The sequence below is a fragment of the Magnolia sinica genome, chromosome 10 (genome assembly GCF_029962835.1).
Source record: "Magnolia sinica isolate HGM2019 chromosome 10, MsV1, whole genome shotgun sequence".
NCBI lineage: Eukaryota > Viridiplantae > Streptophyta > Magnoliopsida > Magnoliales > Magnoliaceae > Magnolia > Magnolia sinica.
This window is the reverse complement of record NC_080582.1, coordinates 65,779,006-65,797,990: the sequence shown is the minus strand read 5'-3', so window position 1 is coordinate 65,797,990 and position 18,985 is coordinate 65,779,006. Positions and strand designations below refer to the sequence as shown.

The following is an 18,985-nucleotide window of genomic DNA, read 5'->3' as shown; positions in this document are numbered from 1 at the left end:
AAAACTATTTGTGTGAGAAGAAAAGACCTGTTGAGCGGTGTGATCATCATGGGCCCACCAAAGGCCAATTAGAAGAAACAAAGTCGAAACTAAACACAAGGGCAATATAAGCAAATGAAGATTTCATGAAAAAGAGTTCAATATATAGTATGTTACAAAAAGAAAGGACATAAGAGAGCAAGACTACCCCTAGTCTATTATGTACTCGTCTAAGTTCTTCGGTTGCGCTTGGTAATCTGATGGAAGAGGAATGACCAGCAGGTAATGGGAAAAAAAGGAGAGAAAATGTGAGATTTTAATGAGATGAAAAAATCTTGTGAGAAATTGGGAATCTGCAAAAAATTGAAGAAGACAAAATGAGAAAAAGACAAAAAAGAGGAGGAAATTCAAGAAAAAAATAGAAAAAGGGGGGAGGAGAGAAAATTCAAGAAAAATAAAAGCAAAAATTCAAGGAAAATAGAGAAAAATGCAAAAATATTTCAATAAAAACCGATCTCTATCAAAATTGTTGGATTGCGAAATGACATATCGGATCATCTTGGAAAAGCAAAATACATATCCCTAGCAGAGCTGATCTCGATCGCAACTGATAGAGTGTGAAACGACGGATCAGATCCTTTTAAAAAAATCACAAAATTATATTTTTCAATAAAATCGATCTTTTTTACAGTTCCAATAAAACCAGGTCAGTTGGAAGTCCCATGGAACCCCCAGTAGAGGCAACATAATTGTCTGGACATATTTCAGAAAAAGCTTTGCAAGAAAAACCCTACGGATCATTTATCTACATGTAGGGACCTTTTTTAGAAAATCCCAAAAAAGTTGTTCCCAATAAAAACTGGCCTTGATCATCCCCACTCTCACTAGTGGAGAAGTGCCAAACTTATTCAAAATTTCAAAAAAATTGAAGGTTAAAATAAAAACAGAACGACGACGCCCTCCAGCGAGATCTGACGAATCTTTTTAACGGCCTAGGATTATTAAAAAAAAAAAAAAAAACCGTGGCAATAAAATCCCCAGGGAGTGTAGCCCCTCACGTGGGATAGTTTTCAAAACAAAATTTCAAAAAATAGCGCTCATTATCTAAGGCACTATGAAGTCTTCTATTCCCTCGGTGGCATCTAGCGGAACAACAAAATAAGATTCGATCTCTTCCGGTTTCCCCAGGAGTTGTCAAATCCATATGCGATACAAGCATAGTCGACTTGGATTTCAATGTCAGGACGGTCATGCAACGATGAAGTTTAATGCAAGTGATGGTGAACTCGATCCAACTCTGGCCAGAGTGATCATTTTCAACGCTTGGTAAAATGGTAAATAGTGATAATTCTTGGGGTTGAGTGGGTCCCAGGATGATCGTCCTCCAGGGGAGCAACAATTGTGGCTCCGGGCACATTTGTCGAGAGGGGGCGGCAATCCAATTACCGCCTCCTTCTGTTTTCTTCCGTGGTTTGGCCAGAGGGCTTATCTGGGCCTGGAAGGTGGCTAAAGGCCCGGGGTTTGGAGATTTGGATTCGAAAGGGCTTGGGTGTGGCTCGGCTTAGGTATGACTCGGCTTGGGTAATGGCTTGGGTTTGGCTAGGGTTTGGCTTGGGCCTAGAAACGGCTGAGGTTTTAGGTAGGGTGTAGGGTTTAGGTTTAGTGCCTAAGGATCATGCATGCTTCATCAAGTTGCTAGCCTGGGTGGGGTGTCTACAAGGCGTGGATCATATTATTCCTCATTCAATCAAATGCCAAGCTCTATATCGAACATATACTCTTCATCTTATAGTTGGGTTGCTTGGGTAACTGATCACAACATCACTCGAGATCACTGGTTTATTGGCTACTTTCCTGCCTGCGTCCTGCATTCCAGTCTATACTCATCCATTTTACTTTCTCGCAAGCATCCTGCATTCCAGTATATTGGTCCATTTACTTTCCTGCCTGCATCCTGCATTCCAGTCTATATTGGTCCCTTTTACTTTCTCGCAAGCATCCTGCATTCCAGTCTACACTGGTCCACTTTATTTTCCTACCTGCCTCAAGCATTCCAGTTGTCACTGGTCCGTTTATTTTCTTGCAATCCAGTTCTCATTGGTCCATTTACCTTTTTGTTAATCCAGTTTGCACTGGTCCTCCTGAATTTTCCTGACATTTACGTTCCATTGTACGTTTGCCTTTTATAAAAAGAAAAGAAAAGAAAATAATACACAAAAAAAATAAAAAAATAAAAAAATAATTAAAAAAAAAGACAAAAAAAAGAGAAAAAGAAAATACCAAAAAAAAAGTGATCACAAGGTATACCCATTGCGAGGAGGTAGCGGGCCATTCTGCAACCATTGTGCCCAGAAATCAGTTGCGGGTTTGTCGCCCTGCACAATCATCACGTACCTACCAAAGAATCATCCGAACCTGTGCACAAGCAACAATGTTAGCCCAAGACGACAATCCTCCAACTCCTCTAGATTCACCAAGGCCACTGGCCTCTCAACCGGTCGCATCCACTCCCTCGATGACTGATCTCGCCCGCATATTGAAGAGGTTAGAGAACATTGTGAACCGCATTCACGCGCAAATTGCACCACTCATTCACAACATGCGCCTACCAAGCATCCATGTAGGTTTGTCAGACCCAACTGTCAATCAATTTCAACCCACTCCCCTTAACGAAAATCGGGTTCACTTTCAAAACCCACCAGTCACAGCAATTCAAACTCCAGCACACCCTGCCTTTGACGGGAGTCAACCAGCACATTCCGGTCAATCACAGTCTAGTCAATTCCAATAACCTTCTCCTAGTAGGAATTTGTTTCAATTTCCACCTGGTCAACCACAACAAATATCTATTGTTCATGGATATCCATCCAACCAAGCTCGCCCTCCCGGCGGTAACATATTGCAATTCCCTCACCCCACCATGCACTCAATCTCTCTAACCGAGGAACATAGGGACATCGAAGAAGTCAACCATTATAAGGAAGAGGCTAACCGAATGCCAGAAGGGGCACAACCTCCTTTGGCCCAACCAAATGAATTCGATCGACTTCGGGAACACTTCGAGAACCAGTTAAGGGCCATGCGAAATGAACTTCAGAAACAACACGGTGTAGAATTCCTGTCCACAAAATTTAGGGATCTTTGCCCATTCCCCGATGCTAAGGTACCTGCAAACTTTGAGGTACCCCAGTTTCAGCGATACGATGACACGGGGTGCCCAACTGCACATTTAAAAGCTTTCTGTGGTGAACTTGATACTATGGCAAAAGATAATGGGGCATTGATCCGTCTGTTCCAAAAATCCCTAAGGGGTGATACATTAGATTGGTACACGTCTCTGGACTATCATAAGATTAGAACATGGGAACAATTGTCCCAAGCCTTTATAGATCGTTTCACATACAATCTAAATGCAGCACCCCGAAGGTCGGACTTAGCAGCCCTTAGGCAAAGGAGCGACGAAACATTATTTGCATAAGTGGGGCGATGAAGAGCCATGGCTGCACGAATGAAAACATCCATCGACGAAGAAATACAAATCTCTATGATTGTCCATTCGGTCAATCCAAATATATTGGGATATCTGATTTCATACCCGTATGCCAATTTTACTCAGCTCATCCATGCGGGGGAACAGGTGGAGGCCGGAATAAGAACTGTCACAATTGCACCATGGCCCCACTTGTCTACCTTGGTACAAAAAACAAAACTTGAAGAAAAGACAGATAAATACGGAGTAAGAAATAGAGATGTGGTCGTTCCTCGCCCAACGGAAAATAACAGTGTCGTTGCCTCCGCACAAGGAATTCCAAGATCTCCTCTGCAGGAACAACAATACCAACCTCAGCAGCAACAACCTAGGTAGAATCCGCGATACACAAACCAGAATAGAAAAACGGGTGCGGCGTAGGTGTCTAGGCAATTTACACAATTGGCCCAATCATACATGGACATTCTAGCCACACTCATCCAAAGGCAGCTCTTGGCACCACTCCAGCCTAGACCACCGGCAAACCCGTTACTTACAAATTACAAAGAAAGTGAGTATTGTGCATTCCATCAGGGGCGGGGTCATGCCACAGAATGTTGTTTCTCAAAGAAAAGTTCTACAATGTCATCCTTTACTCTCATCACAAGGGTCATGAATCCCATTGATTGTTACTGTAATTATCCTTATCCTGGATGGTGTCAATATGCCAAATAATGTATTCTCAATATATAAACATTAAACCATGTGAATTTTGAGAGGGCGTGACTGATGAACATATTGTACAGTTGCAAATTTATGTACTCAGGCTTTTAGATGCTCTATAACCAATTTTGGCATTCTTTTGAGAAAGAAAGTCCGTAGTTAAGTCGTCATCATCATCATCATATAAGCCTTATCCCAACTAAATGGGGTCGACTACATGAATCCTATTCCGCCATCCCACTCTATCAAGGACCATATCCTTGGTTAAGGCAGGCCATCAAATCTTCTTACTACCTCCACACCTATCCTTTGGGCCTTCACATTGCCCTTTGTAGCCTTCTACTTGAACCGACTCACTCCTAACCCTTCTAGTTCTTATCTTGGTTGCACATGGCCAAACCATCTAGCTTTACTTTCCTCGTCTTATTACGTATCGGTGCTACTCCTAAATTCCCTTGAATGCACTCATTTCTAGTTCTATCCTTCCTCATCTCGCCAATTATCCATCTCAACATCCTCATTTCAGCTACACTCAGCCTATGAACATGCTATTCCTTGATGGCCCAACATTTTGTCCCATAAAGCATGGATGGTTTTCTGTCTGCCCTATAAAATCTTCCCTTTAGTTTAATTAGTGTGCAGTGATCACATAGAATTCCAGACTCACAAAGTTGGCAGTGGTCTATCAAGAAAGTCAGCAGTTTTTTTTTCCCCTTCTCATTAGTAGTAACTTGTAAAGTTTGTAATTAAGACCTAATTTATAGCTATGTCCACCTTATGCATATCACTAAGGGCCTGTTTGGGAGCGTGGATTCGGAACCCCCAGGATTGGAAACCCCTTGGATTGGCAATCCTCCCAGTGTGTTTGGTACCCTGGAGTGTGAATCAACTTTAATTCAAAAATACCTGTACATGGTATATTTACAAGGGTTTGAATTTAATTACTAAATCAACTTTAATATCCCTAATTATTGAGATATATAATTTTTGACACTATGGTTGTGATAAGCCTGCTGAAATATATGCTTTGCCTGAAAATGATGAAATTCCAAGTCTCGGATGGACTGCAAGCACAAGATCATGTCTGAGTGACTAACCAACGATTTTTAATCGTTGATGAATATGGACAATGTTTGGATGGTGCTGATTTACATGGACAATGTTTGGATGGTGCTGATCATCATTAGTGGGTCATGTGCCCAATAGAATGATAGTGTGCAGTGACACACATGTTACACCTGCAACTATTGAAATGATTTTAGGTGTAATCCAAGCTCTCACCGTGGATTGCAAACCTCCTCAAAGAGGGGATTAGAAACCCCTTGGATTTGAAACCCCCAGTTACTTTATGTTGCCAAACAACCAAGGGGATTTGAAACCCCCTCCAATCCCCTCCAATCCATGGTGCCAAACGACCCCTAAATCTATTAGCGTAAACATTCACACATTTTTATGAATGACTAAAAAGATATCATCAAGCAGCAGTTTGCTAGGCCCAAAGGCACCCTCTCTACACGCATCTTTACATGCAGCACATGTGACTGTTTGGCATATGTGTGACATATCTGAGTCATGGATAGGGTAGACCTAGAATGCAGATGACCTCGCACAACATTCTGGCCAGTTCATGCATCAAGCAGGCTCACCCTGTACCATAGCAATGGATGGTTTAGAAAAAAAAGAAAGAAAGTTGCCAATGGTCCACATGTGACATACACTTGTCCTGACTCAGCCTATTTTTGCACCATGTCATCTTAATGGTGAGGATCACATTCTTCTTGGGTTAGATGCCCGACAAACATGCTAGGTTGTTGGTATGTGTTCCATGTCTTAAGGTGTGTGCGGGGCCAGGAAACCTCTCATGAAACATATAGTTGTTGACTTTCTCCTTCAGCATTTTAATCAATTAGATGAAAACACATATGCAGAAAATCCTATCAGTGAAAGCACTTCAACTAAGGTGATATCTGGGCTTGATGAGACGATTGGTTTAGTTTTGGATTATTTACAAGATGCCAAGGTAATGGTTTTGACCATTCAAATATAGACAAATCCCCTGTAGTTGTGTGTATATTTACCATCATGTTTGTATAGGATCATGGAATAAAGAAAGGAGATGATCTTCTGGCTTCAGTACGGATCATTGGCAGGTATGCTTGGTCTTCTCCTCTTTCTTTAGCTACTTGGTTTGTGACTTCTTCACTGTGTATGTGGTTTGCTGCATGTCATGTTATTATTTTATCTTTTATATTGTTTATAGCCTCATTGCAAGTAGGATCCATGTATCTTACTTAATGCCACGGTCTATTACCAAATCTCACCAATGCAAACACTAGTTTATACACTTCCATTGTTTTAAATATTGACGATATCGGCTGATATATCCTACGATATATCTTGTATCCCACCTGTGCGATACGAAACGCAGTAGTGGAATATATCCCACATGTTTGATCTGGTGAGCTTTTTTTAACATTTTTTTTATTTAAATTTTCGATCATTTTTTTCCTATAAACTATGTTAAATCAGTGGGAAATTGTTACAAATCAATGATTTTTCATGTTTTGCATGAAAAAGCATGGATTGGGAGCTTCGATTTCAAGATTTGGAGGAAAATGACTGAGTTGTGGAAAATTGTAAAAAAATCAAATTTTTCGCAATTTCTCGCAAATCGATTGCAATCATTATGTCCAAACATAAAATCAAACATGCATGTAAGCTGATCTAGTGATTCTTCTTTTGCTTTTGAATGTATTGCTTGTGTTTCCACACGTCTTCTTACATTTATAAATTATATGAGTAAACTTTGAATATGCTTGCATCAATTCAGTTAGACAACGCATAGATTAGGACCCCATATAAAGAAAACCTATTATGTGTACTCATTTTTTTGTAATGTTTTGATTTGTAAGTGTGTATTGATGTCTTTTTTAACAATCCTCGAAATTTCATTGAAAAATTCCACAATTTCCAATGTTTTCCCATGTTTCCATCAACAACGATACATTATGCAATACAACTGATATATCCCATGCGATAACCGATACGTATCTGTATCCCAAGGGTGCGATACGTAACACGATACCGATATTTCGAACACTGTACACTTCAGATGTCATGAAGGGATTGCATGGACATCATTTTGATTGATTCTATTGTCTAATAGCCCTGTGCCGACCATAATGTTTGGAGAGAGGCAAATGAGTTTTTATTATTAATTACTTTTATTATTTGATGGGCAAATGAACTTAAGCGGGAGGGCCAACAACCCAAAAGAATATAACAAAGAAAAGGAAAAAAAAAGAGAGACGACAACAGCCCATCCAAAACTCAAAATAGCTACCCCCTGCATATGCTCGTGCTCTGGACTGTTACACAACTCCAACACGACAAACTCACCCCTCGTTCCCACTTCCTTAGCTAACTGGTTTGTCTTCTCAATTGCTTCTCTGGGGATGTCACAAAAGAAATCAGATGCCTACTATACAAATCAATAGCTTCCTCAATTTAAGTTAGAACTCCACCAAGGGAAAACACCCCCTTTGCCCTAAGGAATAACATTTTTTTAAGTCTTCTTCAATGATAGTTGGAAAGTGATGAAACTGCACCACAATCTTGACGACTTTGAGCATGGCAGTAGAGGCAAACTGGCAATTCCTCCATCCCTCCATCCCTCAGGTCCCTCCTAAATGTGGGGCTCCACACAACCTTTGTAACACTCTGATTCACATGGCTCGAGGATGATCACTCCTCGTTGAGAACTCGAGTATTACATTAAGAAGCCTACTATGAATAAACCTTCAATACTATAGATCCCATGATATAATATGAATCAACCACCATATAAGCCATAAATGTCAAGAGTATTAACGAGAGAAATTTAAAATATGTAAATGTCAACAAAATGAAATCCCTTAGCAAGGTAGTTTAATTACAAACTGTGGAACCAAAAGCATAAAAGCCTAATGACAAAAGTAAGTAAATCATAAACTACTGGTTGAGCTCAAGCGGCTCAGCTGCACCGGCATAGTACCCCTCGCCAAACTCCTTTATGCCTTCCTCTGGGATCCCGACCGGGGGTTCTTCCTCACACTCTAACCCTGTATTTGTTTGGTGCAACTGCACTGTAAAATGAGTGATAACTCAGTGGAAGTTACCCTCCAAGATTTCACACATGTCATAATATTCCAAGATAGTCTTCAAATTAACTTAGCAATTTATAACGAGGCTAATATTTTTTGAATATGCTCTCTATCACAGACCTGGGGATGCACATCCAGCTGACAAAAAGGGTCACCTTAGGTAGATTCGCTACCTGGAAAAGACCATGTGGTGAGAGTGCCCAAGGTAATTTAGTCTCCTGGAAAAGCATTCGGGATACACCTGAGGAGCTCCTAAATACCCGGAAAAGCCTCATGCAACGAGAGCGACCCATAGTGGTATGAATGCACTCAAACCTGAAGGTTACATTAGAATGATTTTTCCAAATAAAGTTCTTAGTAGACCTAACAGGATGTCTTACATTAAGCACCTGGTAAAGCTCAAATGTTATGTATGAATGTTATCCGTAATGACCCATACATGTAGAAGTCTTAGATGATTCTTAACTAGTGGTCACTATCCAATCCTCCACAATTCTAAGGTCCTTGGGTAAGGCCTCCATCATCTCATCATAGATTTCGATCTTACTTAAATGTAAATGGTTGTATTTCTTCCATTATCAGATTGGATAGGGACACACAAGTATAGAGTACGAATATGCCTATACAATCTGGTAGTACAAGTTTCCTAATAAGACAAGATTATCACAAGCATGATCCTATTCACAAGATTCATCAAATGAAGTAAGATATTATAAAGATAAACCTGTTCCCAAGATCTGTCATTAAGAAGGCTATAAGTACATCTATGTTTACAGGGTTCATCAATATGAAACAAGCATAGTATAAGTGTAAACATGTTCATAAGATCTTACAGTTCACAAATTTAGAGTATTTACATTCCTAAAATTTATTCACTAGTTAGATCAAACTATAATGGAATTCAATGAATGTGGAAAGCAAAGAGGGTGACTCCTCACCTTTTATGTATACGTATTTGTCTTGAATATCCCTATGGTGCGAGCTCAAGTATCCTATGATCAAGTTAATAATAGTTCAATACAATTCCAAAATCAAACTTGGACCATCCGATAGTAGGGCCTTGCTAGCTAGCTACTTGGAAGTAATTTAATTCATGCTTAGTTGAGGGAGGGGTTTGTTCTTCACGGTAAGTGGTTGAAGGTGCTACCTGGAAGAGTTATTTCAGCGAGTTACTACTAAGTCAACTCAGTTAAGATTTCTATTCAATAGATTGATTGAGTTAGAGTTGGGAAAATACTTGTCGTGGTCATAAGATCACTCGACTCTTGAATTTGGTGAGGCTTCCAAGAATCTTCGTAGGTAGTCCTTGACATTAGAATTTGGAGATAAATCAGGCCTGACTCAGTTGGGTATCTACTGAGTCAACTCAATAGTGAGTTGAGTGCAGTATTAACTTGGACAAGCAGGGTTTCGATGCAATACCTGAATAGGGTTTCTTCTTCATCACTAATGGAGGTAGGAGATTCGAGTAAAACCTCCACCAAACCTGATTTAATCAGGGAGTTCCCTTCTTGACTCAGTAACCGACCGAGTCAATCTTAGATGACTCAGATCGAGTCCAATCCCAATCTCAGTTGGAGTGGCGACCTGGTTGCATCGAACTAGAGGGTTTGGTGGAGGTTCCCGCTAGCAAGCTTTCCGGACTTAGCTCGAACGGTGGCGTCCCGGTGACTCAATTGAGTATTACGGCGACTCGGTTCAGCTACGCCGTGACTCGGTCGCAGAATGGTGGTGTGATGGCAGCCTGAAAAGCTCGGGTTCATTGGAGTTTTGACATTGCTGGGAAGATTGAGTCAGTGCGGTACTAACTCGATCTTTACCTCTAAAACTGGAATTGAGCTGAACCGAACTCGGTTGATTCGGACTAAGTTGAGTGCATGACTCCGGTCTGTTGTAGTTAGAAGAGCTCTTTCTCCTCCTAACCTTCTTCTTCTCAGCAAGTGAACAGGTCAGACTCAACCCCTGACTCACTCCACTCAGTGGCTTGGGTTGATTCGCGATATAGGCATACTCTCCGCGAATGCCGCTCTCTCTCTTTCTCTCTCTCTCTCTCTCTTTCTTTTCTTGCTATTTTTTTCTCGAATGTTGCCCTAACATTCGGGCTATTTAAGGGCTCCGATCTATTTCTAGAAATTTCCATACTAATCATGGGATTAGTTGCATCGTTAGCAGTGGGAGAATAGAAAATTCTTGCTCAAGGGCTCCTAAGCTCGGTTTAACGATTGCACGGGTTCGAGCGGCCATTCGTGATATGTTTTTGATGAGGTAGGCCACACATTGAATGACTTAGATCGGTAAATGGGGCCGGATTAAAGAAGATGGGTTTTCTTAGCCGGCCGAGGAGGACGACCCATCTATCATGGCGATTTTTTGTTGATCGGTTGATCTGATGATCTAAAGCTTCTAATTGGTTTGGATGGTGTTTAGGAGGCTTGTGGGGTCCTTTTCATGGTGAAGTACGGACCGTTGATCGTAACACTCCTTCTGTAATGGGAATGACCCGCGCCATGGCAAAATCTCGCCAACTTCTCGGTTCCCTACGAGATTTTCTGGTAGCCCTAGTCTCAGTGTTCCGGATTGCTTGTGAGAGGCTTCTAGAAGGTGGTGGATGGCTAGGATTTTGCTAGCTCTTGGAATGGAAAGATTCTTTTCGTATTCCGGCTGAGGGTGGAGATATTTACTAAAAATGGGGTGGTGATTTGGACTTTACGATGCATGAGGCTGGAATTTCGAAAATTCCTGGCCGTTCGGATAGCCGGCGAAGCAGGGTGTGTGGAGTCTTCCGACTTTGGACGTAGATTCAAGCCACATGGGTCTCTTCCTAGCTCGTCTGCATGCACATGTGGTCCTTTGGGATATCCAACCGTGGTTTTGATCGGTGATCACTATTGATCGTGATAGACGGTTTGGATTTCTTGGGATGGTCACCAGTGGTGGGCCACGCCATCACAGTGGACCCCCGTTCATTTGAACTACCGGGCGGGAAAACAACAGTGGAAGGAGGGCTTCCGCTCGGGTCAAATCGTTTTGACCCGACTTAAGGTCTTGGTGCTCCGCGGTTGTACACAATCCCGTGTACACTTGGGTCTCCTGTGGGGTCCACTGTTGGTGTCTATGAAGATCTGGACCGTTTGTCAGTTGTACATTTCCTAGGAGATTTTATCTTGAGGGATTGGTAGATCTAAAGACTAGGTGGGTCACACTCCAGCGGTTGGTATGACTAACTCTCGATTTCAGATGTTTTAACGATCAGATTGGGCCATAATCCGACTTCTACGGCCCTAAGGTTTTCAAGTAGGTCTGGGTACTAATTATTTCTAGGAGTTTAGTCTAATATTATTATTAAGTGGGGAAATTTTCAAGTGACTCGTTCTAGGTGGTACACCATTGTTGGTGGCTTGTTTGATAATGGCTTCCCAAGTGTTGGTGAGTCTGAATAAAGATTTTTGGGGTTTTATCATGCTTTGTTTAATTTCTAGGCTTATTTGGGGAGTTATAATCAATGATGATAATGGGAAAAAGAAAATGTAAATTTCATTTGTAAGTTTAAATTTGGGGTTGTATTGACGAGGTGTTACAGCCTTATTCCCCTTTTGATTTGACCCTCTGATTAACCAGTGCTGCTCTATTTTCAGCAATCCAGAGTAGGTTTTCAAGCAATTCAGCCAGGGAAACGGATGAACACCATGTGTCAAGCCAAAAGCGAATCTTCTCCATAGAATCCACTCTAAAATGGAAGTGGCAAGAGCAGAAGAGCTTTTTCCAAGAAATGCCATGCCAAATGGTTGTCCCCCACCTTGGGATGTGGGATTCATATCCCAAACATTAGTCAACACCCCATATCTAGCTAACAGAATCTGTCTCCACAAAGACACATTGCAGTTCTCAACCTCCAATGCCATTTTCCTAATAAAGTCAAATTAGCCATTCTGATATTTCTCAGCCTAATCCTCACCATCTGATAGGTTTGCAGACTTACTTACGTGCCCCCACATGGAACTTATTGGCACCGTCGTAGTTGTTCTGTAAAAATGATTCCTGCATCACTTCAATCTTTGAGGCCACCTTCACTCGACATCTGAATATTGACATGAGATAAACAGTTACGGATGCTAGCACCTGATTTAACAAGGATAGTCTACCACTGGGTGATATTAGTGTGGTTTTCCAAGTTGCAAGTCTCCTTGTGCATTCTTTGTTTACCCGTCCCACACTTTTGCTTACACTTGCTGCTAAAAACAGGAATGCCCAAGTGAATCAGCGGGAGGTCAGCCACACTGCAACCAATTTCCTAAGCAATGGAGGATACAAAGATGCTGTCCGTATTAATTGCCACCATACTGCTCTTCTCCATGCTGGCTATCAGACCCAAAACCACATCAAAGATCAACGAGTGCCCTGAAGATACACACATCACTGATAGATTGTCCTTGAATTGGAGGGTATCATCAACATATTGAATATGTTTGACCCTAATGCTGGGGGTCCCCATAGACTTGCGGATGATAAGATCATCTTGAACCATCAAGTGAAGCAATCTAGTTAGGGCCTCAGCCACTATTGAGAAGAAAGGTAGTGAGAGGGGATCCCCTTGGCTTCGAATATAACTGCTTTAATCTCCTCCATTTTGAACTCCAATTTCAGCTCCCTCACTTGGCTGAACAAGCCTGAATCAAATTGAACCTGCTCAACCCAGGTGTGGTGCAAACTTCTACAGAGAAAGAACTACGGAAGTAAGAGACAAAGCAATGCAAATTTTCTCTTTCCTGTACACCACTTGGTTCTCAATATTAATCGCAGAGATCTGGTTAGCTCTTCTCCTTGCATTTGCAATCTTTTGGAAATAAGAGGGGTTAAATCCACTTGTCATGTGAAGGTTGATTCTAGCGAATCTCTTCCCTCCAAATAGCTGCACCCGATTCTTTAGGCACGACCTCTCTTTTGGATAGTGGTTCAGGAGATCACAAACCAGACTCCTCTTCCTCATCAATCTCTGACAATTCTTGCTGAAGACGCATTTTAGTTTCTTGCAGATCCCCAAGGACCCTCTCGCTCCACCCTCTCAACTTTTCTTTCAGCCCCCCTGAGCGTAATGCTGAACTAGATATCTGCATTATCTTCAACTGAGAACAAGGCAAACGAACCTTAAAAAATTGACAGAAAACTCGGTCGCTCCAGCCACATGGCTTCAAAGCAAAAGGGCTTGGGGCCCCACAACTCACAAACTGTTGATAAACAGATCAGTTATGATCCGAGACTGCATTTGGAAGGGCCTTGTGATGAACCTCGGGGAATGCTGCATCCCAAAATTTCGTAATTAGGAAATGGTCAATTTACATATTCCTTTGTTATCTTATTTATTCAACCAAGTAAACTTTGCCCCTTGAAGCAGAAGGTCAATCAAACCCTCTCTGTCTATGAAATCGCTAGTCACACATGTTCGTCAGCACAATGTTATTCTGGGCCCTCCCTTTTTATGGGCCCAAATCCAATGACCTTAAAGTCACCCCGGACACACCACGGGGCATCCCAACTATTTTACCCCCACCTCCTCCCAGAAACCCTGCCTCTACCTCAGGTCAGTGGATCGTGTATGAAGGAAAGAACCCACAGTCCACCCCCTGGTAGCGATTGGAACAGGATCGAAATTGATCACCTTCCTTTCAACGAGTCCACCTTTTTCAGAGAGGAAGGGTCCATACTACTGCAATCGTCCCGGACCTCCCAATTGCATCCACTCTCGCCCATCCCACGGTATGCTTCTCCCAAATCTTTCAGATATAAAAAATCTCAAGGTCTGCTATCTTTGTTTCTTGCAGGAGCATAGCATCAACTTTGTTAGATCTGATGAGCTCCTTAAGTGCCTAAAGCTTATCCCAACTACCCTCTTATGTTTCATGATAGTATCTTCATTTAGGAACAATTGCAAGAATGCACTCTGCTTCATAGCCCCCCACCTGCCTATTGTAGTAATTGACTAAGGATTTGAGACAAACAATGCCCGCCAATTGTGCAGCTAAGGACAGAATAATAAGAGGGTTACTCATGGTACACAATGTGTTGTCAGCTTTGGATCTTTGTTCCTTTTAATAAGTTTGTTACTCATAATTCATAAATACAATAATAATTTCCTTATCCCAGCAATTTGGGTTCGGCTTTGAATCCTATTTTGCCAATCACATGTTCGAAACAGAAGTTTATTGCTGGGCAGAAGTTCTATGACCAGCAACATTCCTGACATCAACTGTACTCCTTTCCTGGGCTTGGGACCCGCTGACCCATTGCTTCCTGGCAGATTTTCTGTATAACAAGTCTGGAAAAAAATGAAATGCATCAACACAAAATGAAGAGAAATGAAGAAAACCTGAGCTGGGCAGCATCAGTGATAACAACAATAGATGGTGTCATTACCCCTCAATAGTCGAATGGTGTGATAGTAGTAGTTGCAATAGAGAATGGCCATTCCCATTATAACAACCTTTACAACAGGTGTTATGATGTTTCTCTAAACCTTGACTAATGATTATGCTTATTTCCAGTGAGAAGAACATTATTTTAAGAAATCAAACAATCTACTATTTGGCAAGCCAGGGATTCTTGGTAAACAAGCAGATCTTCAAATTCAACCAATACTAATTGGTTCATCCTACAATTTAATTTGAATTATGCATGGCAAATGACAATAAGTGGTGATGGTTGAGAGGCAAAGCCATGCACCCTGCAACAGGGTGTAAACATGTTAACTGCAAGTACGGACCTATACTTCACCAAAATGTACCAGGATATGGCACTATACTTGCACTAATCGTGACACAGCAGCAACATATTCGGATGTGCGAAATGTTTGTTTCAACATGTCAGCAACCACAAACAGTTAGAAGTGGGAGCAGGAACATGATTCAGAAGTGTGATTCGAGGTGGGAGCAACACATATTCTCAAGGATTGTGAAACTGAGAATGTAATTGATATAGTAGAGAGAAACATACAACATTCCTATGTTGCCAAAACTATAAAAATGCTCGTACTATGAAAATGGAAACACACAAAATGGAATAAATGGAGGAAAATGACAAGCATGTTTCGAAGATTTTCTATTTTCCTAAGCCTATTTTCTGTTGAATGTGGATTGCTGCCAATATATATATATATATATATATTCTTAACCATCTATTTGTAGGACAGAAAATTGAAGGGTGGGGTATCTACTAATCCAGGAGACTTTTGGGGGATCCCAAAGTAGGGACCACCAAATAAACGATATGGATACCAAAACATGGGCATCAATGCATGGATTAGTGTACCAAAAAGACTGCTTGGAGGCTCAAACCACTGGATAGGCTGTTGATCATGTTTTTTTCCAGCTATCTTGCAGAAACACCCTTTGCATGCAAGGAGAAGGTTCAAGGACTTATGGAATATATTCTCTCAGTTGAAGGTGAAGATGAAGTAAGGTGTTTGTCTACCTCTCTAAGTCTTGTTTGTTTGAGGGATTTGTGATTGTGACAGTTCCTTTATATATCATACTATGACATGTTGAATTTTTATTTGCTGGATGGTAGTCCTTTCTATTCTACTTGCTTTATGCTTCCAATGCTGTGCCAAACAACCATGGAGATCGAAGGCTGTAGGACCTTGATTTCATTCGGAGGACATAAAGTGGTGAGTCGGTTTTGGAGTAGTTGTAAATTTGTTTTCTTTCTTTTCAACTTTATATACTACCGCATTTCTTATGATGTCTTAGCTTATCGGAACGGTTATATGTCCTTGCATTATTTTTGTAAATTTTGTTGTTGTTGTTGTTGGTATTTTACAAGATCCACATGTAAGCTAATGTTGGTCATTGGCCGAGATGGAGTGCTTTTAATGGTGCAATTGATCTCCACTATGGCCAATCGACTTGGGAAGATTCATAACACCATAGAATATGTCTAACATAATCATTTTAGTGAAACTGAAGCATATTACATTTATTTAAGTTACCAGGTAGTGGAATGCCTCGTGAGATTGATTGGTACAAGCAATCAGATGCTTGAGGATGATGCTACCATATTCTTAGCATGTGACACTGTAATGAATATTCTTTTGATGGTAAGTCACTATTCAATGCTACATTGCTACCATTTTAATTTTTGGTTTCCAATGACTTGATCATGCATCACTTATCAAATTACTAAAGCTTCCCTTCTCTCCCTTGTTAGAGAAAGGGAATTCAAGCTCAGTTGGACAATTCTAGTTCTGTTAATCTTTTGCAAGCGCTGGCCAATTGGACGGGTATTTTTTCTTAACCTTCCTCAAACTGTTAGTTTTGTATTACTTACTGCCATTCTTAGTGAAAAACACAAAATAATTGTACTTGTACTAATGCATATTTCAATTCATCATGCATTGTGTTGTGAATACTTAGTTGAATATTCAAATTTTTAGTAGTTTTGTTTGACAAAACTGCATAAATGTCCCAGAGTACACTTCTCTGAAGAAACAATTATTCTTTTGCCTTGTCAAGATTGTTTATTTTTGTTGAGTGGTTCAGGCATTTGTTACAGTAGCTCACAACATGGTTTAGTTCTTTGAAGTCCTGTTTGAGAATGAAAGCTCTTTGATTCTTTAAAAAGAAAACAAGAACCTGCGAATCATTTGGGGCTCACAGCAGCAGCTTAATGAGTCGTTGCTGCAGTCTCTTTTTTTTTTTTTTTTCTCTTTTTCTCTTGAATCAAAGTTTCTTGTCCAAAGTGGTCCCATGATCCTGATTCAACTTCAACTTTGATGTGGGGCATCCGTCGTGTGGGGCCCACCTTTGATGTGACCGTGCATTATGTGAGCCCACCTTGATGTGGACCATTCTGTCAAACAACCATTCACTCCAAAAGCTTAAGCTGTCAGAGTGTGGTGTATCAATGTATATCAAGGGACTTTATCACTTCAACACCCCCCCGTACGTGCGAGGTGGGAACTTGGGACACTCACACCATAAATAGGCCGGGCTTAATTTCCCGGTCCCTGGGCCGGGCCTGATTTTCCTGATCCCCCGTGGGAGAATAATATATTAGCGAGGCATAATTGCTGCTCTCGAGATTCGAACATAGGACCTTCCGCTTTGATACCATGTCAAACAACCATTCACTCTAAAAGCTGAAGCTGTCAGAGTGTGGTGTACCAATGTATATCAAGGGACTTTATCACTTCAACACATTCATCATGTGGAGCCCCACCTTCAATATGGGTCGTTCATCATGCAACTTGATGTGGACCATTCATTAAGTGGGGCCCCACCTTCAATATGGGTCATTCATCATGTGAGGCCACCTTAGAGAGATTGTAAAGAGAAGAGGGCAAGATGGGAATTACTTAAAAAGTTTTAGGACAAACTTGTCCAAAAATTAGCCAAAAATGTCTAATGGCTTAAGCCAAATAAGCTCTTAAAGAAAAAGTGACCTCCCCATCACTTATTTTTCAAGAGCTTTTTTGCTAGTTTCTAGAAAAATAAGTGGTAAAATTAAAGCTTTATCGAACACTCTATTTCCAATATAACTATATAAGAGCTTATTTATTTATTTAGATTAAGCAAATTAGCTCTTATTGCTAGACATGCCAAACGGCCCCTAAAATTGATGAGGACATCGTGCACACGCACGCCCGCACGTCATCCACACGTGCAGGCACACCACCCCCTACGCACGTACGTACGAAGGAGGGCCCCACCGTCGATCTAGCTCGATGACGACATCCGGGGAGGGCCTCGTGGTTAGAAGACGAAGTTTTGATTCAAAAGAGTGGGCCCGATAGTCAAGAAACGCCCATCATGGGATCTCATGATCGTAGCCCACTAGTCGGATTGATTTCATATTTTAGGTTTCGCTTATCATTATTATTATTTAGAACATCATGAACGCTTTGGATTTCTTTGTTTGGTTTTTATTCTAGTTTACTTCATCACCAAGTAAGAGGTTGCACACATGGCGAGAGTTTAGGGGTATAGGATTTTCCCTATAAATAGACACCCTTTGTAGTTCTTTTGATTCATTGAAGTTGAATAAAAATTCCTGCGTGGTTTTTCTGCTATCTGAGTTTCTGAGTTGTGGAAAAATTAAAGTGGGTGCGAAGCCCTCCCTTTTAGAAGGGCTGTGATTAAAGTAGGGGCGAAGCCCTCCCTTTTCGAAGGGTTAATTACCGTGGTACGAAGCCACGTTTATCGCCATCTGCCTCTCCATCTTATTTCATTCTTCCCACAACCATCTTCGCGCCCAATCCGTTTGTTTTATAGCTGTTCATCCCTCCATAGCCAGTTTTCAGAATCTGGCCCTGCAGGAGGGCTGAAACTTCGACGGAGCACCACGCCTAGACCACAGCCCGGATCAACGTGAAATTTGGAAGTTTTGCAGCCCTAGCTTAGCCGACCAGGGCCAAGAAGCTAATTTGGGAAGGCGGGCCTTCATCGCACGTGTGGCCAGCCTATCTACGCACGTGCATCAGCCCCGGGGCACCGTCTGCACGCCAGAGATATTTTTGGGTCAGGTTTTTCTCTTGTTTTCCTCTTTTCATCCTTAATTTTATAAACCCTAACCCTAGATTGCCATAAATCCCCAATTTCCATCTCTTTTCTCACTCTAGGGTTCCTTGAATTGAAATTGGTGAATTCCTTAGATTAGGTACTGATTGCTGTGCATGTGTGGA

General features: G+C 41.3%; 1 protein-coding gene across 4 annotated transcripts in view; it reads left to right on the top strand.

Annotated features, from left to right (window-relative positions):
* LOC131216895 (uncharacterized) overlaps positions 1-18,985 on the top strand; it is a 93,245-nt gene that overhangs the window by 40,579 nt on the left and 33,681 nt on the right. For 3 of the 4 annotated variants that reach the window (XM_058211502.1, XM_058211501.1, XM_058211503.1), the window contains exons 10-15: positions 6,100-6,191; positions 6,266-6,321; positions 15,676-15,765; positions 15,874-15,973; positions 16,298-16,402; positions 16,513-16,585. In XM_058211502.1, coding sequence (XP_058067485.1) covers positions 6,100-6,191; positions 6,266-6,321; positions 15,676-15,765; positions 15,874-15,973; positions 16,298-16,402; positions 16,513-16,585 — 516 coding nt within the window. Of the gene's footprint in view, positions 1-6,099; positions 6,192-6,265; positions 6,322-15,675; positions 15,766-15,873; positions 15,974-16,290; positions 16,403-16,512; positions 16,586-18,985 lie in introns of all 4 variants that reach the window. The other variant, XR_009157098.1, reaches the window with a different exon arrangement.